Raw genomic sequence first — 24,258 nt, 5'->3', positions numbered from 1 at the left:
TGGAAAATACCTGGGATCCTATTCTCTCATACTGCCCTTGTGATGGAATTTCAAAGCAGTCAACTATACATACTGTCCTGTTTTGTAAGTTCTATCATGGCCATCGTAAGATCTGGTTGATACCGTTATTAAAATCGTGGGGCATAAGTCGTTGTCGCCCAGCCATGTTGAGATTGCAGTGTTTAGAGTCTGAATGTGTTTCTAATCACATTGTAAACTTTTTGAAATGTATTTTTAAACACAGAAGAAATTCGTGATGAGCTCTTTTTTTGCAGAAGAAATTTGTCAGAAGCCTTCTCAATCCTGATATTGATGATCTCCTTTTTCTATGTAGTAAATAAGACGATTACGGATCCCCAATGATTTTATGGATAATGGCGTGCAAAATGATTTGAAAATGTATCTGTATTTTAATGTTACTTTTATGGTTTTCTATTCTGCAAAACCGAATAAAGAAGAATTCATTCATACAGCAGGTCTGTTTTTTATTATAACCTTCTTATTGAGCAGTGCAAGTGAGAACATGCACACACATCAAAAATCGAATTACACTCATTATTATGCATTCTGATCTGCAAATGTGTATCAATTAAATAATTATATGATCAAGAAATGCCATCTTCAACCTGAATTAAAATGTTGACCATGCCAAAACATCAAAACTATCAGCTGCAACTGGTGCAGGTAAGTGCGGTGGGGTGGTGCGGTGGGGTGATGGGGTGGGGTGGGGCGGGGGGGAGTCGACAGACCACGGAATAGAGAAACTAAAGAAATAAAAAACCCTTATCTTGCGCTTGCCGCATAAAGTGGTTTTATTTATTTATTTTATTTTCCCTATTCTGTGGTCTGTCGACTTCCAGCCCGCTCTGCCCCACCGCGTTTACCTGCACCTGCCCCTCTGAATACTATACATCAAAGTGAAAACAAAATAAAAACAAGTATCAAAACCTCTTCCCAGAACTGTAGTACCACAGGTTTTCCACCTTTGGGATTGAAAAAAAAATTGGCAACTAAAAAAAGCCTCTTAACGTTACCCTTGGTGTATATATAATCTACTGAGCTAGATATATTGTAATAAATCTAAAAAACGCCTTTGTCACAGCTTTGAGCAGTAGATAGTTTAAAACAACATTAAATCTTTCCGGTGAGTCAGAACTGGGGCCGACTGACTCTCTTCCTTGTCACGGCCCATCCATGGCCAGTAAAACATTATCTTAGTGCGCTTTCTTCTGATGACCAAGGTATCTCAACTTTTATTAAACATTAAGTGGCAGAGGGTAAGTTCGCACATAGAAGGACAAAATAGGTTTATTTCAATTTGAAAATGATCTCTCGCAACTTTCACACAATCTACAAAACTGTTGCCATGTAAAAATGTAGGGTTTCATTATATAAAGTTTATTTTCAGACCCTTTTTTGCTTGTTCAGTTACATTTAAAGCATCGGACTTAGTGATGTCGACTGACTCCCCACCTTTGCATCAAATATGATGTTTTGCTATGTGGAATAGTTTTTGGGATTCATATTTTGGGAATCAATAATGACGAATAATTTGTCTCTTTACACATGATTTTACATATGTAGACTGAATTAACATAACTGCAATTGAAACGTGTTTCTATGATGCGTCGAAATGTGTTTATTAATGTGTTTTAGCTAAGCCACTTTTCTGTGGCAAAAAACATTTTAGACAAGATGAGTACTATATCCATCACTCACTCCTGGTCCCCTCCACCCTACATCGTCTCCCCACAGGCTCCGCAGCACACAGTCAAACGGAGGTCATATTCGTTTACTTTCATTGTTGTATTGTTTTGCTCAATTATTTTTATATTGTGCTGATGTAAGATTGCAACAAGTATCTATCTCATTTGTTCCTTCACTGAATCTATTGACTGACAGAAATGTTATTAATAAATGTTTCATATTTGTTCGAACATCTCCGGGTCGCATTAGCATAGACGGTGTTGAATAATATTTTCAAAAAATTGGGATGGTGCATATATGTTAAGGTAATGGTGTATATTATTTTTGTGTTATGATTTGGAAAAAAATAAATAATACCTTTGCTCACACCACAATGAGTTTGCGGTATTACAAATTTCCTATGCAAGAATTGTGTATAAGAATCCCTTGATTTTGGCGGTGAGGCAGAGATTTTCCTGCGCTTCCGATGTTGCTAGGGATGATGCCTGATTTTGTAATGATTTTGCTGCTCGTTGGGATTTTTATGATTTTACATACTCTGTGTAATTTTGCATCTGAAAGCCTTCATGGCATTGACTCTGTATATCTTATTATGTTTTTTGTATTAAAAACCCTTTAACTTGACATTGAACTAGAACTCATTTTTTGAGTGAACCCCATTACTTATTGGGGTGTCCAAATTTTGGGGTACGGTTTTGCTCCCACAGCTTCACAACATCAGTCAATCTGGGCTTCTCTGCAGGGAGGCTTCTCCATAAATCTTTTACAAGTCACAGAATAAGTGGGCAAGCTGTATTTGTTATTTACGCAGTACTAGTTACTAGTTTATCTGGGGTGTAACGCTCTGTTTGAAAAGAGACACTTGAGTACTTTGTTACTCCTTTGTAACTGATTGGACAACACAGGATAATTAGCTGCTGTAAGGAGAATCACACGGGTTGTCCTACTTGAAATTCCAAATGACTACTTGCAAACTGTGTCTAGTAGATCAAGTTGGGACATACGGCTCTTCAGAAATTGGGCTCCACAGTCCAAGCTGGAAAAGCACAGGGAATACTGCTGGGATATCAGAATACCGAAAAAAAAGGTCACTCCATTAGATACCAAAAATCATCTTGAAGAATTAACTGGAATCAACCGGGATTTCTTCATAGAAGTTAGCTAGATGTCCCCAATAAAACATGTCACCACCTAGACCAGTAAAAACGATCTGAAACCAGTTAATTGGAATTCCTGTGTGGAATTGCATGATGAAAATTCTTAGTATCTCTCTACTCATACTGCAAAAAAAGGGTATTGGGTGATGTTACGCATCCTTGCAGTGCACCTGCTAGAGGTTTAAAGCATATTCAACATTCAAATTGTAGAGTGAAAAGCAAGACAGGTACAACCACACACCTAGCCATCTTCCCAAATCAACTACTCACTTAATTTTTGCTGGGGGGTCATCGTAGCTATACCCAAAGAAAGTTGAAGGAGGCCCATGTTCACACTGTGCTACTGAATGTCAGTTCAGGTGTAGATTGCAGACCTTTAGTACATGAAATATTTATGCCAAGATTTGTTCATCTTGTGATAATCACAGAGACCTGGCTCGCCCTCAAGAATGATCTATTGTTGATTGATCTTGCTCTGAAGGGTGCTTGTTAATGCTTGTGTCAATCGCTGTAGAAAGAAGGCGCTACAGTATCAATTCTGGCCACATCAAATGCATGAATGTGACCTGTCACATATGTAAGAATGTGAGCACTGTACTTGTGTGTCTGCTATCAAGGATGATTTAAACTCCCCGTGTTGGATGTGGTCACACTGCTACTGCTTGAACTCCTCTGCACCATTCATTCACCTCTGTCGACAGGGTGTTGTACGGACAGACTTCACTGTGAGTAAGAGTTATGTCACCATGATAATTGGAATAAGATAGAACGGCACAGTGGAAATCCTCAGAACATCTTCAAACACATCACGGGTTGTCCAGCCGAGGAAGGATGCAGAAAAAAATGATTGGTTCATCGTAGATAAGATGAACAGTATCGGAGGTTATCAAGTCATCATCTCAACGCTTAGCCCACCTCAGCCCACCTATGCACCTTGTCCCGAAGGAATCCAACCCATCTCCTCTTCCGGCGCTGCTTACACTCACTGCTATGATTATGCAGATGACTTCTGACTTGGGTCAGTGGTTTTACTCGTCCTTCGGTAGACTATTCAGATGGTGGCTCCACTCCAGGAGGCGATCATGAACATATCTCTCTTAATAAAAGGGATACAATTGCCATCCAAAAAGGCAGTGGCTCTCCGATGTCTGGAAAAGCAGGCCTGGGTGCTCATCGTATTTCCATCCAACCTTTTTTGGGAAAATTACTGGACAGGAGTCTTTATTGATATGAGAGTTTTTTTGCTCGGTGATTTTCTTCCATCACACGCAGTCATTGAGCAGTGTCCTCGGTTTGTGTGCCGGATGTTCTGCTTACGGCAATGGATGGAGCTCTGAAGTACAAGTCTGTCAATATGATTTGTCAATTTGATTTTCATGGAGTGTAGCTCTTGCTGGGTTTGATGGGAATTAGGGGAGATGTCTGTTTGAAATAAGATACCTCAGTCTTTCCGAGCACGACCCCAACAGGTTCCTATGTATCCTCTCGGGTCCATCATTTATTTGATTTTTTGTGTGGTGGTGCTATGGCCTGTTATCTCGTGTATAGGTTTGGCCATGAGCAGGAGTTGTGTCCGAAGGCATGTTCTGCAGTGCCAAAGGTGACATGACAACACCCTTCCATAGTAGCGAAATAGCGGAGTTCACTGCTCTCACTCTTGGATGAGCAAGCAGTGGCCACATCTCAGCCGCAACCAATAGAACTAGTGATCACCTAGTCAAAGAGCCGCCTAAAACCAAGCTGTGAAAAGGGCGAGCTGCCATTAATTAAATGTGTGCCCAAAATAACCGTGCCCAGATGCACAGCCTCAGTGTCCTTATTTGACTGATGTCTTGTGAAGTGAGCGCAAGCAGCCCGAAGGACTGCTTCTCCCTGGAGATGCTTACAGCCTCATGTGCACAATGGCCAAAACCTATGAGGCAATGTCTTTGCTGCATGGAATTTTCACATGCTGTGGCTTCAATGTATGTACAAATATTGCATGCAATAATTGTGCCTATTGCCACATTACTGCATTTGCTAACATAGCATGCAGTAAAATCTGCATGTATGCTCCATTGTAAAGACTATTTTCTACAAGGGCACCGGGGGATAAGCTCTTACTGCATGTGCAATCATGGCATGCATGCAGAACTTTAAAACGGCTTCACAATGACGCTGGAAATTCAGTGCAAACTGCCCCATGGAGCGTATGTTTCCTTTGCAAGTGTTTTAGTTTTCTCCCTTGTATGTTTATTACCAAGTTTCTCCTCTAGATCTTGCTACATCTGTTGTATATTGCTTTGTTTTAAATGTACTTCCAGAATGTTTGTATGGAGCGCTGCACCTCTCAGGATGTATAACATAAAATGTATACAAATTAAAGTGTCTGGGCAGTAGAAATGCTCTACATATTCAGCTGCTCTTGAACTTGACAAGAAAGGTTTTCAAATAGTGTGATAGCCCCCTTTATAACACAAGGTTCTCGCTCTGGACATATAACACTGACTGCTTCACATATAACACTGACTGCTTCACATATAACACTGACTGCTTCACATATAACATTGACTGCTTCACATAGAACATTGACTGCTTCACATGCTCGTCCATTAAGTTCACTCTGAGCATGAAGACCTTGGAAGCTTTGCATGGGGCATGACCTAGTTATATGGAGTTGGTATTGTGGAAAATGACAATGTATATATACATAAGCGGCGTTCATTTATGTTCACCCTCGCCACTGTTGAAAGTAAAGCGAAATTCACGAAACAGTGGCCACGCCATCTTGCCCCCCTTTTTTTAGGCCCCATCGCGAACATAGACAGCAGCCATTTTGTGTGTCATGACCTCTCTGCCCACTGCCAATAGCCTGCGCGTCTCTCTCTCCCCCTCACTCCCCAGCCTCGCAAGTATCCCCCCCCGCGCCCTGACAGCCCCCGGTCTCTCCTGCTTGGGTCATAAACGCACCTCTAAACACGACCCTGTCTCAGAGCCACATCCCGTTCTGAAACCCCTGCCCCCTCGCTCTTTCATCCCACCCTTAGAACAGACCCTTTGATAACCCCTTCCTCCTTGCCCAATTGTCCGGCCTGATCCCAGGCCATCACTTAGCCCAACAGATGCAGTTTATTGCCCCAACAGTAGGACCTCGCCTCACTTCAAAGGAGCGGGGATTAATCAATGCCCTCACACCCTTAGATCCGACCGATCACCCGCATTTCTGTTCCCAGCGGAATGTCCAGCTGCGCGATAGCCATCATGCTGAGATTAGGGGTGGGGACTCCTACTGTAGATACGTGTGGGAACGGGCCTGAACCGGGGATTCCAAAGATGCCTTTTCCGTACTTCAAAGCAATACCACGGATGTCACAAATGTAATAAAGCCATAAAACTGTGTATAAGAGGCCAGGCCTCAGAGATGCGGTTAGAGCACCTCGAGAAGATACCCTGTTGTCTGATTTGACGTGTTCTGCTCCGTCGGAATAAACTCCTGTTTCCTGCCTTCCAGTCTCCAGCGCCTGCCTCTTTATTTGATAAATCGTGAGTTGGGTGAGAAGCGGCTAACGCCGGGCAAACCTCGAAAGGGATAATCGACCTGATCTGCCTGAACCATTTTATTCCTCAATTGGCGCCCAACGTGGGGCCCATCAGCGACACGTGGATCCAGTGGGAGAGGTCCCAACGACAGAGTGAACGACTGCAACGATCGGGAAGAGCTCCTGCCCGATAGACCCTTGTCTGGCAGCCGATCATCCGAACTTCACTGGTTCCGAGCAGACCTCTCTCGAGTGATCTACGGTCCTGACTGGGAACCATCAGGAGTGCCACAACAATTACGGAGAATAGAGGACAATCGGGCGCTGGAAGCGGAAGACGAGAAACTGTCCATACGGTCCGGGTAAGGTCGTGTAACACGACGAATTGCGAATTGATTGTTTGATTGTCGTTGGAAAATACTAGTATTACGCATTTGATTGTTTTGTCCTGAGAGATTCTCTGTCTACAAACGGGGAAGGATAGGAGTATTCTCCCTTTGCAGATAGTGAAGGGTGGGTAGCGCAGGCTTTTGCCCCCGTTGTAACCCGTCGCGCCTACTTCCCTCTCCCTTTGATTGATTGTTATCCAAGCATTTATTGTTTTGGAATTGGTTCTCTTTGGATCATTCTCTATTTGCAAACAAGCACAGAGTCGCAATACTCTGTTTAGTCTTTGCAGATAGTGAAGGATAGGTAACGCAGGCTTTTGCCCCCGTTGTAATCCGTCGTGCCTATTTTTATCCCTCATTGATTGATTGTTTGACCGGACATTAATCGTTCGGAATTGGTGCGCTGAAAGGATCTTCTCTGCCTACAAACAGGGAGGAACAGGAAGATCTCTCTCTTTGCAGATAGTGAAGGGTAGGTAGCGCAGGCTTTTGCCCCCGTTGTAACCCGTCGCGCCTATTTTATTCCTCATTTGATTGATTGATTGTTTGTCCGAACACTGACTGTTTGGAATTGGTTCTCTCTTTGGGTATTCCCTATTTGCGAATACTGTAGAATAGAAATATTCTATCTAGTCTCCGCAAAGTAGTGAAGGATAGGTAGTGCAGACTTTTGTCCCCGTTGTAACCCGTCATGCCTATCTTCTCCCCATTGTTCAGTAGTTGGTTCAGCCCGGACCATTTATTAGAGGTAGATCATCTGGCTCCACCGGAGGACACCCCTAATAAAATAGAAACATTAGGAACAACCCCTCAGGAGAAATATGAAACTAGTGAGAAGAGCCGAACTCAACGCCATGATGACTGCAAGACAGCCCGTCTCCACCGCCCACCCCGCCCAAATAACGACAAACCCTACGCAAATATTATAAATATACAACACTCCAGCAAAGTGACATGTTAAAACGTTTTATTGTACAACTATATATTAAGCAACTATTTACATGGCAAACGGCTGCAACAACAAACCCACAATGCATTTCGCCGTCTGCTTGACGCCGTTCCTGTCCCTCCTTCCTCAAAGTAGCAATGTTGGGCTACTTTGGGCTACTTTTTAGTAGGTTTTTGGGCGTTAGAAAGTCCACAAAAGCCATCAGCTGGCGAGGTAGCGTCGGTGGCGGCCTGGGGTGGAGGACCATTGCGCAAATAGCCCGGAGGCGACACCACGCGCCGAGGCCTGCCCCCAGGATGTATCAGCGTTCCGCTCGACGAGCCCCGCTGTTGGCTGACCGGGGGACCCGCTCCTGTGGCCGTGGCAAAGAGTGGCTGGCCGCCATCGGCCGGAGAAGTCGTGGGGTGAATGGCCCGGCCCGGAATGTACTGGTCTTCCCATTCCCTTCTTCTCCCGGCGCCTTGCAGGCCACGGGGGGGGATGTCTTGCTTATGCCTCCGACCCCCCCCCCCTCTTTTTCATCGCCTGGTCCAGCCATAAGGAATGTCAGCGAGACGGCGTGGGGTGCACTGGGAGGAAGAGGCGGCGCAGACGAGCCTCTCCCGCCTCCCCAGGTGGAGGCCCCTCAGCTGCACCCCCAACGCTCCACTCACCCAACAAGGGTTCGTCCACTCTTGCGGTGCAGCGACGCTCCACTCACCCGACAAGGGTTCGTTCACTCTTGCAGTGCAGCGACGCTCCACTCACCCAGCAGGGTCTCGTCCACTGTGGCGGTGCAACAACGCTTCGCCCGACAGGCTGGAGTCCGTCTGCTCTTGCGACCCAGTGACTGCCGGTAGCTGCAGAACTCCTAAAAATGGTGGTCGACTCTGCAGGAATGGGCCTGGTGTGAAAAGATGGCCTGGTCGCCTATCAACCAGAAAATGGGCCCCCGTCCAGAAGCGTTCTCCTCAGCCTTGAAGATTCTATGAGAACTGCAGAGGCCCCAGGCCCCCGATGGGGAACGACTGCCATGATTGTCCACAGAACGACCAAGACGTAGCCACGAGACGTTGGCGCCCTCATGCTGACGCCAGCCTCAGTTTGAATGACCAAAAATACTGCAGACTACCGATTTGATCAGTTCCGGTGGAATACCAGTATGACCCGGTAGGAAAGATTGTTGCCCCCCCCCTTTTTTGATTGATGGTTCATGTCACCGGTCCCTTCTGTTGCTCTTTAACGAAACTTTTGGACTGCCGAAAGAGGCTCTGGTCCAACCATGAGCTGGTGAAGACATTTTGACTATACATGGACCTGCCTGACCCCACCCAAAATGGCGCCGGTACAAACGAAACTCGCAACTCCCTGTTGTGTTCCGGATGTTCAGCCTTGATATCATGAGAAATGTATGCAGTTTTTTTTTAAGCGCATGGCGGGAGGGGATGGGTACTGATTGAACATTCGGACAATTAATTTATGTTAAGTTCTGACGCGTCATTGATTACAGTATTGATGAAAGTTCGAATTTTTGACACTTATGGTACTTGCCCACAATGAATTTTCGATATGATTTTATTGCACTTATCGTACCTTTATGTAATCAACGACCACCGACTCCGCTACGTTTTCCTCAAATAAATATGCCCTCATGTACAGTTCCAGTCTGCACCGTGGCCGGCCCACGTGGTTGTAGGCCCGCATGTGTACGCCAACATTTTTTTAATAAAAGTCTTTGTGAAAAGCAAACATAGTTGTAGCACTTGGATTGGTAAGTTTCGAAATAAATGGCCATTGTTTCCGATATACGTAAAATACAGGTGAAATAAAGCAATTCGATTACTTAAAGGTTAAAAAGCAAAGTACACAGAAATATTGCAAATGTGAATGGTCCAGGTCTGTTGCGGGTGTTTTTTTACTTTTGTGCAACGTAAAGCAATCGATAAAGGTCCCGGTATTTAGCCTTTACTTTATATGCCACATATATCAGGGAAGTTGTTTCAGATGCCCCTAAGCCACTCCGAAGGAATGCCACCTAGCCCCTCTAGTTCCCGTGCCTGATGAAATAAAAAGACCCCGTACCACTGTAGACCATCCCTCCTCCTCGAAGGAGAGCACGAGTTCACCCCCCCCACTTTACACTGACTACCCTTTTGTTTTGACCCTCCCCTACACACGATCCGCAATACCACACGTGGGCGATCTATACAATATACAGTCCATCAATGATTATCTCCCCCGCACTACCAGTCCCTCTGGGCTTAAAACGCCGAGATGAAAGGGACTGCATCCCGCGGAGATAGGTCGAATATGTGGTAAGTAAAAGCCTTTTCGGGTTTATGCGCGCGGATGTGTTTTAAAACGCTGCCCCCACCCCTTCTTTTCCCCTTCTTTCTGCAGGTCACATCGGGACATCGATTAAAGAATGGAGAAGACCTAAGCAACACGCCATGGTTCCGCGGGGGAAAAATTATATAATATCTATGGAGACTGCCCCTGAGAACGTGACGAATTTGTGTGATATGAATACACGCGTGTATGCCCGGATGTGTATAACTCGACTGGATACACGTCGCACACGTTTGACTTGATAAGAAAGATGTTTTATGTATGACTTGAGTGATGATCGAACGGCCGATGGAATGGGGAAAAAGGGGTCTGAACATGATGCCTATACACGACGAACAAACAAAGATATAACACTCCCTTACTTAGAAACGGCTGTCTCTCTCTCTCTGAACCCAGGGACTGGAAGGGTGGCCTGAAGCAGAAACTTGGCGGGTTATTGCAGTATGACAAAAATATGACTCCAACCGGCACCCCAGATAAGGCAACCAAGAATGACGTGCACCTAAGAGTAGATTCATACGGTAACTAAATAGGGGAAGGTTCAGGAATATTCCGGGGTGAGGTTTACCCAAGTACCCTCCTCCTGGAAAACTAGGAATATTGTCGATGTTTAAGATTTACCACCTCCTTCTTGCACCCTCATAGACGTGATACTCAAAGCTGCCCATTGCTCTCCCGACTGACACCCTCCGTTGCCTCAGCCTGAATACCCATTCGCTAAAAACGATTCGAAGATCCCACCGTGAGTATTAGCCCGACCAGGTTAGTTCCCGAACAATTGACAAAGGTGTAAGTATTTGCAACCAAGGCCAACAGCAAAAGGCAGCCAGGTGAATTAAATAGGATACTAAGGATGCGCAGCATGCAGGAGGAAATCTCTTTTTGGCCAAGTACCGTTCTATGTTTTGTCTTGGGTTTTTGTATATAATACATGTACTACCCGCCCGAATTCATGTGTACGTAGTGTATGGATTTACGTCGTCCCTCGGTCTGTGTTCCTATATAACCTGACCCCTACTGTTTTGTGTTGTGTGCGCACTAAATGGCCTATTATTGTACACGTCTCTCTCTCTCTCTCTCTCTCTCTCTCTCTCTCTCTCTTTCTCTCTCTCTCCATGTCGTACGTGTACCGAATAGGTCATTTAAAATGTGGACGACTCTCCCTCCGAGGGTCCCCCTGTTCCCTCTTCCTTTGTGTGGTAACGTCGTGCCCCGCTGGCACGAGCCTAATTGGTATTCAAACACAAAAGTGTTCGGCAAATTGACAGAAACTAAAACAATTATAATTTGCCATATTACTACCGCTCCTTTCTGTAAAATGATGGAACTTGAATTGGCTATGAAGGAAAGGACAGGTAAGACGACTGATGTCCCCTAATCTGGCCTTTTTATAGGAGGACTATATGTCAATGGCCTTCTGGTCTCAGCTCGTTAGAAACACAATCTCCAATGCCCAGATTGCCCCACCTCTCTGCACCCAAGTACGTATGTCCAAAACGTCCCCGTTCCTCCCGATTGACCCCAGCTCCATATCCCGAAGTATAACTGATGACCCTGACTAACTGTTGCTCCCCGAGAAAAGAATGTTTAGCCCCTACCCCTCTCTCATTATGATGGAAGACTGCCAGGGCTTGGGTTAGAGAGACGAGTCTCTATGGAAGGATCCGATTTCGAGTGTGAAGGAATACACAGTTGATAGGAGTCTGACCTCTCTCCCTATACGTCATGAATGAACGCCAAATAGAATTAGTACAAACTCAGTAGACATGCCTGTATACATGCTCCACAGTGATAACTTCTGACCGTGACCGATGAACGTACCCCCAACTACTTAGATTTGGGGCAGAATTGAAATGTATAAATGTCCTCTCCCGCCAATTCTCTAAAACATGTTTTGTACTCATTCAAAGATACACAGTCTCCGGAGGAGAGGGACCGGACGTGACGCACAACCTGGCCGCAGATCATGAGGCACGTGTGACCTCGACCTAAGGTGGAGCCGCAGAGCAACGGGACGCGGGACGAGGCACCACTCTCAAACGCGGAAAATGAAAGGATGAAGGGCTGCCTTGAAGCCCTCTGCTTGTTGACCCACGCGTGCCAGAAGTCCCCGCCCCTTTGAGCCCGATTGATGGACCTGCCTGCTCATCACCCTTTGCTCCCTTGGTTTGTCTCGAAGATCTGGTCCTACTCCGCCCTCTCTTCCCTCGATTCTCCGACCAACCCCCCCCCCCCCTGTTTCTTTTCACGTGGATTTTGACTTAGAGAAGAAGAACAGCATTTAGGTAGAGTAGGGTTTGCCGCGGAAGGAGAAAGAAATGCAGGTGCCCAGCATGAGGCACCCTTAAAAAGATTAGTTAAGAAACAGGACTGTGGTCTAACAGCAGAGGACAGATCACACCCTGCGATGTGTAAAGAAGGATCCGAGCTGGACCTATAGCTCCACCGCCGGTGCTCAACAGCGCCAACAGAAGAAAACGAACTACCAGAGCCTACCAGTGATGGCTCACTACTAAAAAGACACTGTGGCGAAGACCCCCCCCCTTTTTCTCTGAACTTTCTACCCCCCCCCCCCTTTCTGACTAATTGCTTGTATTGGACTAAATCCCTCCCTCAACCACTTTTGTTGCCTTTAAAATGTTTCATCGGTCACTTTTAAACACGACAAATGTAAATTCATATGTATTCCACCTCGTATGTCGCATCGGCTACACATAGTTATATGCAATCCGCCAGTACTGACAAACGCTATCTCATTGACCACACACGACTATATGTACACCCCGTTAGTTATGATAAACACAGAAATGAACTGACTTATGTTAAAAAGCGGCGACTGTGGAAAATGACAATGTATATATACATAAGCGGCGTTCATTTATGTTCACCCTCGCCACTGTTGAAAGTAAAGCGAAATTCACGAAACAGTGGCCACGCCATCTTGCCCCCCTTTTTTTAGGCCCCATCGCAAACATAGACAGCAGCCATTTTGTGTGTCATGACCTCTCTGCCCACTGCCAATAGCCTGCGCGTCTCTCTCTCCCCCTCACTCCCCAGCCTCGCAAGTATCCCCCCCCGCGCCCTGACAGCCCCCGGTCTCTCCTGCTTGGGTCATAAACGCACCTCTAAACACGACCCTGTCTCAGAGCCACATCCCGTACTGAAACCCCTGCCCCCTCGCTCTTTCAGCCCACCCTTAGAACAGACCCTTTGATAACCCCTTCCTCCTTGCCCAATTGTCCGGCCTGATCCCAGGCCATCACTTAGCCCAACAGATGCAGTTTATTGCCCCAACAGTAGGACCTCGCCTCACTTCAAAGGAGCGGGGATTAATCAATGCCCTCACACCCTTAGATTCGACCGATCACCCGCATTTCTGTTCCCAGCGGAATGTCCAGCTGCGCGATAGCCATCATGCTGAGATTAGGGGTGGGGACTCCTACTGTAGATATGTGTGGGAACGGGCCTGAACCGGGGATTCCAAAGATGCCTTTTCCGTACTTCAAAGCAATACCACTGATGTCACAAATGTAATAAAGCCATAAAACTGTGTATAAGAGGCCAGGCCTCAGAGATGCGGTTAGAGCACCTCGAGAAGATACCCTGTTGTCTGATTTGACGTGTTCTGCTCCGTCGGAATAAACTCCTGTTTCCTGCCTTCCAGTCTCCAGCACCTGCCTCTTTATTTGATAAATCGTGAGTTGGGTGAGAAGCGGCTAACGCCGGGCAAACCTCGAAAGGGATAATCGACCTGATCTGCCTGAACCATTTTATTCCTCAGTATTGGTGTGCAACAGTGCAAGTCCATACATCCTTTTGCCTATGTTATCACCTAGCTCCATGTTGAAAGGACCACACGCAAATAGCACCATTTGACACAGGTTCCCCCTTTATTGAAGTGACTCCCAAAGGATGCTGGATATTATCTTCAAAGTGCCTGTTTGATATACAAGGCGCTACACCTGAATACACCCAAGTATCTCTCAGAAAAACTGGCTATCTGTGGCAGCTTCCACGTGGCCAAGAGCAGAACCAACTTTCAAATCAGATGCACTAATTAAAAGACCCTCCAATGCTCACTCCTTCTCAGGCCCCCCCCCCCCACCCCTTAAGTTGGCACCCCTCTACCTGGGTCCATCAGATTGCTCAACTCTATTATTGTGTTTTAGGGGCCCCAGACATCATACTCACTTTACAGATACCGCAATACGTGATTATCCCTCACTACCCAACCTTGTTTTCCAAAAATTACACTTTATCTACTCCGATGAATCCTACTGTAGTGTAATCTTGATTTACCTCTGTCTTATCCGAATGAACGCATCCAAACCAAGCTTCTAATTTCTAGACAGATACAATTTTCCCTTCAGTATCCTTCTTCTCCATAGCTACGCTTGGTGGATGCTGGTCACAACACACGTTATATACTACCACACTAGTTTACCAACATGTGATGCTGTGTGCTTCTTTGTAGGTCTTGCATGTTCTATAGTTTTAATCTGTTAAACGTGAGGCCCTCTGTGCTCCAGGGAGCCTTGGTTGCTCATATACAAAAAACGTTCACATGGACAAATAAACAGAAAATCCTGTCTACTAATGTTTTCTCTAACAATCTTAAGTGTTCTGGGAGAGGTAGTCACAGTCATCTCATAGAACTTATTCGAATGACGTGCCAGAAAACAGTGATGTGCAGGAGAAAAACTGAGGCCTGAAAAGCTGGTGTCCTGATGAGATGGCATTAAATGGCAAATTCTACTGGGCAGGCGCGTCCCCCAGGGTATGGCAACCCAGTGACTAGAAAAGTATAAATAGTTTTTTGCCACACTGGAGTTAAAGAACTTGCTCCTTCCTATCCTGAGATGCAAGCAGTCGCACAGTCGTGGGGCCGTGGGGCTAAATTTTCCAAAAGGCCTTTCTTTGTCCGTATTATCAGCCTCTCTTTATCTTGACATTCTGTAAAGTACACTGACAGCCTCCTAAAGAGGGCCTCTTCAGCACTGAGAAAAATACACGGTGATAAACTTCAACAGAAATACGAAATTGCTAATGTGTTGCATTCTGTTGTATTCTCTGCACTTATGTTTTATGTATCCCTTTAAGTCCAACATTCCATTTTCCCTGATGTCATTTACTCCTTTGTTCTGTCCTGTCAGTTAGCTCCTGCTTTCTGATGGGAACACCAGCTTTTCTCTATGGTGCTTAATAAATAAGAGTTAAGCCTTACATCTGCCTGCTGACTTCATTTACAACACATGGCGATGATGAACAGAAGGAGCTAAACAACCATAGAGGGAGAAGAACTCCACTGGTGAAAAGAACCACGCGAATTTTTCTTTGAAGAAACAGAGAAAAGAACTTTGAAGAACCATACTAACAGAGACAAATTGCTATCCCAGGAAACATTTGAGCCTGAAGCCTGCATCAATTTACGTTTTCATTACTGAAGTGAAGCCTGCAAGTTTCCTAACTGACCGGTGAGTTGGAGAGATTGTCGTGTGCCTGCTTGTGACTTTCCTTAACGTTAATCTAAAAGGCTACACCCAGCCAAAGAACCGCCACGTTTGTGAAAGCAGCACTCTTAAAAGAAAGAGAAACTCCTTAGATTTAATCGGGATGTAAACGCGACTTCTTGAGCAGAAACTGAACGATTTGTGCAAAAGAAAAACGGAATGACTTGTGTGCATACTATGTGACCCAATTTTTGACTTTCGTTGTACCCAACCTGTTGATCCCAACAGTGTTGCATCTTTCAAATCGACGCACGAGCACACCAGCACATCGAGTAGAGATACGCGTTGCATCTTTCAAACAGGCACACGAGCACACTCCTCGAGAAACGCTCACCGTTCGATGTTCAACCATTGTCTTTCTTCCACTGAGCCGCGTCAACAAGGGAGCAGGAAGTGATGTGCCTGCAGTGACGCGACTCGAACGGCAACGTGCCAGCAGTGACGCGACCACGCAGCGTCCATCTTGGATTACCGCGTATCCTAGCAACGGATATCGCAAGGTGAGATTGTTCGGTGAAACAATTTACCGAATAGTTAGATAACCCCAAGCAGTTTACCCAGTAGTTAGAACTGGTTAAAGCAAGACGGACATCAGGCAGAGGGAACGAGGCGTGCGTGCCCCATCAACGAAAAAAATAAAGGGTGAGAGCATCATTTAAAGATCGTTTTTTTTTAACGAGACTGTAAGCAGTGCACAGCGAAAAAAAAAAAAAGAATAACGAAGCACTCTTTTAGTATATGTTAGGAGGTGACATTTTTTTTATCCAGTTTGACCACCTCTCCATTCTAAAAAAAAAAAAGAGAAAGGAAACCACTGTTTTAAAAAAAAAATGGAGAATCTAAATATTATTGCACCTCCTTTGTTCCTACAAGCCACAGGAGATCCACCCATTGAGTGGGATGAATGGATAGATGTTTTTGAGAACTACATCGAGGCGCTAGATGGGAAAGATTTTAGTGCAGTTAGGAAGAAAGCCCTCTTGTTAAGTGCTTTGGGCAAGGAGGGTCAACATTCTTTTAAATATCTTCCTGTGGCAGTCAACCAAGATGGTAGGGCGATAACTAATGTATACACAGAAGCTAAAGCTCGGATGAAAAAACAATATGCAAAAGAAGTAAATATTGTGATGGCGCGACACAAATTTTACACCCAACCTCAAAGGAATGAAGAGTCTGTGGACCAGTTTGTAGCTAGGCTACGTGAGTTGTCGATAAAATGTTGTTTTGGTGAAATAAGAGATGAAATGATAAGAGACCAGCTAATAGTACAGTGTCGAAACAAAAAGATGCAGGAAAAATTGTGGGCAGCAAAAAACCCAACTCTACAAATGGCCATTGATATAGCAAAAGTAGTTGAGGAATCGAATGCATGCATGAAGGAAATGGAAAAGAAAGATAACGCAAAAGGCAATGCTCAAGGCAATGATGTTTCATGTGTTGATCATGATGAAGTTGCTGTTGTGAACAAGAGGAGTGTGGACCTAGGAGGAGGTAGTCAGAAAAGATTTAACAATACATTTTCAGGCAATGACAGGAACAGATTCCAAGGAAGAATGTGCAGTAGATGTGGGAGTACTTTTCACAACTCGGACTTTAGGAGATGCTTTGCGATAGACAAAATGTGTAGGAAATGTGGGCGGAAAGGACACTTTTCAAAAATGTGTAGAAGTACAAACGTTGACACGGTTGCTGTTGTTGAAAACAAGAATGAAGTAAAAGACTCCGTTAGTGTTGAAGGTGCAAACAAAATATTATGTTTAGGTGGAGACGGTGCGAATGAGGGTGAACCTGGTAGGAGATTCAGACCAAAAGCATTGTTTCTTATTGATAAAATCGAGGTTCAACTAATGGTTGACCCTGGGTCTTTATGGACCATAATTCCCAAGGATATGTTCCTGGCAAATTGGAAGGATGCACACTTGTCTGCTAGTGACATTAATGCCTGTGGTTTTCAGGGTGAAAGCATAGATGTGATTGGGTTCATGGTGTGTGTAATAACATTCAAGGATCGTTCAACTGAAGGGAAGGTGTATGTAGCTAAGTCTGGTCCTGCAATTTTAGGATGGGGGCAACAGTATGACCTTGGGATAATAATAAATCCCAGAGCAACACAACAAGTGATGGTGGTAGACAGCATAACCACTGATTCGATAGTGGAAGGGATGAATGGTTTGTTTGAGGAACATATAGGAGAGTTAAGGGGCTATGTGCATAAGATCGTGTTGAGGGACGATGCCATACCTATGCAACACAAAGTCAGAAAGGTTCCATTCATTGCACGTGAGGAAGTGAAGAAGATGTTAGAGGAAATGCTAGTCCAGGGTGTAATAGAGCAGATCGAAACATCACCTTGGATTTCCCCTGTAGTTATTACAACCAAATCTGATGGAAAATTTCGTTTTTGTGTGGACCTTCGCACCCTGAACCAAAACATTGTAGTGGACAACTTTCCCTTACCGAACATCAATGAGTTGGTTCTGTCATTAAAAGGGGGGAAGTACTTTTCCAAGTTAGACCTTCGTAGCGCCTATCATCAAATAAGACTACACCAAGACTCCAAAGCACTTACGGCGTTCATAACAACCGAAGGAATATATCAATTCACACGAATGCCTTTTGGTCTCGCCTCTGCTGCTGGAGTATTCCAAAGGATGATGGGTGTTGTACTAAAAGGTGTACACAATGTTGTGTATTTTCAGGACGATGTTCTGATATTTGGAGCGACCATTGAAGAGCACAATGTGATCCTGAAAACCGTTTTAGAAAGGATGGAACAGGCAGGTTTGACTCTAAAGAAAGAGAAATGCAAATTTGCAGTGGAGGAGGTTGAATACCTGGGGTATACATTGTCTGTGGATGGAGTAAAACCTAAAAGAGACTTATTAGACTCCATTAGAAATGCACCTTCTCCGTGCGATAAGGATCAGTTGAGGTCTTTTCTCGGCCTCATCGAGTACTATGCCAAGTTTGTAAGAGATTTTGCAGAGAAAACCGAGAAGATCAAAGTGCTGTTAAGGAGTGGGTGTAAGTTTGTATGGGGTGTGGAACAAGATGAGTGCTTCAAAAGAATCAAGGTTGAAATTTGCGAGGCGGGCATTTTGACACCGTTTGATACCAACCGTAAGTCAGTCCTGACAGTAGATGCAAGTGCTGTAGGTGTTGGTGCAGTCCTTGCTCAAGTACACGATTCTGGTCTCAAAACTGTTGCGTTTGCCTCAAGGACACTCACTACAGCTGAAAGGAACTACTCTATAATCGAGCGTGAGGCTTTGGCTGCGGCATGGGGTTGCGAGTATTATAGAATGTACCTGTGGGGGTTCAGATTCACATTATTGACAGATCACAAACCCCTGGTTAAAATACTTTCGCCTGGTGGCGCTGGCAAAGGCTCTGCCAGGTTAGCTAGACTCGCTGCCAGGATCCAGGAGTATTTGTACACTATAGAATACATTCCCGGTTGGAAGAATGGCCAAGCGGATGGACTCTCTAGACTTCCACTACCTTGGGAGAGGGTAGACAAGTTAGGGGTTGAATCTCTCAATTCAGAGGGTTCTGTTGCCGCTGTAGAAGAAGTTGTCGATATGTGTGCTGGGGCAATCAGTAGAAGTTTGTGGAATTCTTCAATGGCCAAAGATGTGGTATTGTGTGAAGTCAAAGATTTAATAGCGAAGGGACCAAGGAGAGAGAGTTGTCTATCTCCTGCACTTCGTCCTTATTTGAAGGTTCTGGACCAATTGTCTATCTTGGACAATGAGGGATTCATGATTTTAATGGATGACAAATTCATTCCTCCACAAGATGTGCGATTTACTTTGTTTAAGCTGGGTCATGAGGGTCATTTGGGACAGTCCCTTACCAAGAGGAGAATTAGAGACAATTTTTGGTGGCCCGGGATGGACTCAGAAATCTCACAGTGGGTGGAGAGATGTACGGAGTGTTTGGAAAGTGAAAAGAGACTTAAGGTGGGTAGTCATACTGGTTGTGGCTCAATAGCTGATCCCAAGTGCCCATGGCACACCATATGTCTCGACTTCATTGGCCCTTTTCACCAGTTGAATCAGGATATGAGGTTTGGGTTGGTGGTAGTTGACGTCTCTTCCAAGTGGTTAGTAGTCAAATTCATGAGGGAGATCACCACGAGCAGCACTATAGCCATGTTGGGTGAGATCTTTAGAGAGGAAGGTTTCCCCACAAGGATCATTACTGACAATGGGACACAACTCACCTCCCTGGAAATGGCTAATTTCTTGGGAAAGAGTGGCATTATTCACTCTAGGACCTCACTTTACAACCCCCAGGGAAATGGCATAGTGGAGAGGGCCAACCGAATGGTTAAAGGTGCCATTCAAATGGCAGTTTCTTCCCGCATGGATGTGAAGAGTTTAGTTAATGACCTGGTGTGGGCCTACAGGACTACAGAAAATGGGGTGACTGGTTTAGTCCCGTTTTCTGTCATGAGGGGACGTCCTGCGGGTACTAAACTAGTGGCTGCTTGGATGAAAGAACTCATGAACGCTGATCCTCCTGCTGGTCATGGTGAGCCTGACACTGTTTGCGAATCAGATGGCGCGTGTAAATTCGCTGTGAATGATTGGGTTAAGGTCAAACCAGGTCGTGTGGGTGTTGGACTGACGAAGTTCAGGGGCCCATTTAAGATCAAGTCTGTGCACAAGAGATTTGTTACCTTATTTAACGGGGAGAGTTGGAACTTGAGGCGTGTGGCTCTGTATAAGAAAGCCGAGCGAGAACCGGTGGGGATCAGAGAGCCCAGAGAACAGGCCAATGAGATTAGCGCAAGTAGAATGCAGAGAGTGAGAAGACCTCCAGTTCATCTACGTGACTTTGTTTGCAAGTAAGGTCTCTCTCTGCAACGAAGGGCATGGTCTTATAATGTTTTTGTTTGACTTACTTTCGTTTTTTTTATTGTTTCTCCATATGAAGAGAAGAGGATATGTTGTATTCTCTGCACTTATGTTTTATGTATCCCTTTAAGTCCAACATTCCATTTTCCCTGATGTCATTTACTCCTTTGTTCTGTCCTGTCAGTTAGCTCCTGCTTTCTGATGGGAACACCAGCTTTTCTCTATGGTGCTTAATAAATAAGAGTTAAGCCTTACATCTGCCTGCTGACTTCATTTACAACACATTCCTTAGTCACTTTCAAAATGCCCAAAATAAAATAAATCGACATGTTACAAAAACAAACGTAAATTGTCCCAAAAATGAATAGACTTGTACAGAAACATACGTTTTCCTGGAGAAAAAAAACCTGTTGATTTTGAAGGGAAAAGGCAAGCAATTTTGTAGCAATAAAATCACTCTGTAAATGTGGTAGTTAAAGTTCCCTGATTGGTAGGGAGGGGAATTTGCATTGTGCTGACTTTACCCGTAATCTGCCCTTTGCCTCACCCCGGCCCCTGCCTTGACCCAGTGACCAAAAGTGACTTTGAGATGTCGCACATTAAGAAAATCTAATGTGTAGACAATCAAGTCATCAGGTGTGGTAAACAGCCTTTCTGCTCAGATGTATCCGTGCCTCGCTGACGGAAACATGACAATGTTTTTGCAAACCTTTCCTTCATTAATTTGCAATCTGGTGTTCATTATGACAACAAGGCCCTGGAGGGGGCCGGGGTACTTACAGCTTGCCTGCCAGCATAATGGCATGCGCCTGGGGTCTGCTGATGCGGAGGTGGGTGCAGCCCCGGGGCAGCACCAGCTCGCGGAGATTTCCAACCTTGTGGGGGCAGACCAGCGTCTGGGAGGAGAGAAACCAAGGCAGAGGGATGAATGGAAACTGACAATTTTAGAAATAATCATTAACATATTCCTGTCGAAAACGTATAAACTGGGGCTATAGCATTTAAAAAAACATTTTTATCTTTAAATTATGACATTATTCTGAGCTTTTGTTTGGAGTCTTTGAATCGGACACAAAAAAACTGCTCCCCAGCAATAGTTTGTTTATCCACAGTTTCTGCAGGGCTTTCCTGCTCGGGGTACAGCCTGGATAAAGCCGTGCAGCGAGGCTGTGAGGTACAAATACCTAACCCAATGCGACTTTTATCGCGCCTGATTTCCCTTTCCCACCCCGAACAACAGGCCAAAATGTACGAGTTATGTCTAGCTACAGAACTCATAGCTCCCCCTCACGCGCAGCTACCGACATCACAGAATGTGTTGCTTTTTTTGCACACTTACATAGGGCGAAGTCGACCTGAAGCCGGCGTTGGAGCGCTTTACACGAGCGCCAGTTGTATTACACAAAGACACTTTCATTTTTTGGTAGGCATAGGGTTAAGTGATTTGCTCAGAATCACAGAATTCTGAGGCGACGCCGGGGCTCGAACTGGGGTCCCCAGCTCAAAAGTCGGCAGGTCTGGCCGTAAGGCCACATCCTCTGCCCAGATTACATCACAAATGACAGTCATTTAAATCACTGATGTTCCATCGCATTTATAGTTTTTATTTGTGTATTTATTTAATGCGTTTCTATATAGAGCGGACTTTACCTAAAGGTGTCAGAGCGCTTCACAGCAGAACCAAGTACGTTATAGTTAAAAGTTCCTTTTCACAGCACTAATTCTGTCCTGGTAACATTCATCTCGCGTTTCATCATTAAATGCTTTTCATTAGTTGACGAGAGAAAAATCCATTCGCAACAAGCACCACTGAGTGAATGAATGTTGTTTCTGGGGGATGCCAATCACTTGGGAGGCATACTGATCTTTTTTAAAATCCATACACCTTCATCTAAAAACAATATTAAAATGTGGTATGTGCACTTGGGACCCATAATGCTTTCGAAGGCTTCTGGACATGTGACCAAAGGTTGATCCAATTGACCACGTACACGGTTACCTGATACTTTACTTGCTGTCACTTTCAGAGTGTGTCCTTGTTTAACATGAATTGAAACTATCTAATCACGCAGCGTGCACATCTGCTCAGACGGACAGCCATCCTCCTGGAGACACACAGATATGCATGTTGTGTGCACACCCAACTATCCTTACCGCTTCTGCCCATACATACTCATCTTTCAATGTGCACCAAATTCTCCTGAGAGAATAGCACCTGGCAGAATTTGGTCTGCTATAAAATAACAAAAATCACAATTATATATTACATACACCGTACAAATGTATAACATTCATCCCTGGCTGCCACAGTGCATGCTGGGTCGCTCTTCTTTCAGGGGCGGGCTGCTCTCTGCCTGCACCACCCTGGGGGAAATCAAGGCTTGTTCGTTCCCTTGCTGAGGCACCATGGGATGGGGGCACAAGCTATCATCCCTTCCATAAGTGGCTGTGAGGGAGAGAAAAAAACACGCGCACCCAGCAGGTAAACACAAACTGGGCTGCAGAGTGGCAAAAAATAATGAAGTAATTAGAAGGGCAATTATGAGCATCTGTGACACTGATTAGAGCAAAATACATTTGACAGGCTTATCCCCCCAGCTGCCACGCCCCCATCTAGGTATTTCAAGTAACTTTTACAGTCTATTTCAGCAGCCATCCTTGGGTGGGGGATGCGCCGCACCGGGCACCGTAAACCGGCGCCGCTTGCATCACCTGTTATTCAACCCAGGCCTGTACAAACAGACGTTTTATAAATTGCATTCCCTACTCTGCAGCCCATTAGGGTTAATGCAGTTTTAATTAGAGCCTGATTGGCGGCGCATTAGGTTCTACTTACAAGGCCTTGCCTCGGCTCTGAACCACAACACTGCCAGGGATTAGCGGTACAAAGGCAGCTGCAGCGGTTTGCATGATGCATTGTAAACCTGTATGCAACGGCAAGTACCTTTGTAGTGGTTTCATGGATCACCAGTCGCACACTCCAACCAGGATCAGGGGCTTAGAAGAATTGTCGATAACAAGAGCAGAGCTGGATCTGCAAGTACATGGCCTCCATCACTGAGCGCCGTGGCCTTACTCTTAAAACCCTTGACCACGCTAGGGCGCAAAGATATGCCACTCAACGCCATATAGCACCACGTCTCCCAAACCAAGAGGCATCCGGCCTCAAAAGACCATGCCCAACATGAGAACCACACAACACAGGGAATGCCCGGTTACTCACCAGTAATATCCATTACTCCGAGTCCTGGTCTCCCCGTCCCATTCCTGATAAGTGACCAGCTAGTCTGCTCTGCAGAAACCCCTACCTAGCTGAGCTGTTTGCACTTCCCCCTAGGATGACGTCACCATCACGTGACTACAAAAGGGAAAGTGCATCAACAAACATCCTGAGAATACCAAAGAACCCAGAACGAAAAACAGACAATCACCCAAAGAAAACCCAAACCTGGGAGGGAGGGAAGGGCTCAGGAATGGGACGGGGAGACCAGGACTCGGAGTAATGGATATTACCGGTGAGTAACCGGGCATTACCTCCTCGTCCTGTCTCCCCGTCCCATTCCTGATAAGTGAGCCCATACCCAAGCACACGGTGATTGTAAGAAAAAAACAGACCAAACAGTGTGAGAAAAAACAGGTCCAGTTTTAATCAACAGAAAATAGTACAGATCACAAATCATGTACCGCAGAAAGGACACGAGCCCCAAAAGTAGCAGAGGCCGCCATCCCCAACCGAAGCCGATAATGGGTAACAAACGTATGGGGAGAAGCCCACGTGGCAGCATTGCAAATGTCCCTCAAAGAGGCCCCCTTGAACATGGCCCAGGAGGAAGACACG

General features: G+C 45.3%; 1 protein-coding gene across 2 annotated transcripts in view; it reads right to left on the bottom strand.

Annotated features, from left to right (window-relative positions):
• Positions 1-24,258, bottom strand: part of LOC144753541 (uncharacterized) — an 869,206-nt gene that overhangs the window by 357,389 nt on the left and 487,559 nt on the right. For both annotated transcript variants that reach the window (XM_078641195.1, XM_078641196.1), the window contains exon 13: positions 21,201-21,316. In XM_078641195.1, the coding sequence (XP_078497321.1) occupies positions 21,201-21,316 (116 nt within the window). The remainder of the gene's footprint in view (positions 1-21,200; positions 21,317-24,258) is intronic.

The sequence above is a fragment of the Lissotriton helveticus genome, chromosome 5_1 (assembly GCF_964261635.1).
Source record: "Lissotriton helveticus chromosome 5_1, aLisHel1.1, whole genome shotgun sequence".
Taxonomy (NCBI): Eukaryota; Metazoa; Chordata; class Amphibia; order Caudata; family Salamandridae; genus Lissotriton; species Lissotriton helveticus.
Note: the sequence above shows the minus strand (reverse complement) of the source record. Positions and strands in the feature narration are given on the sequence as shown.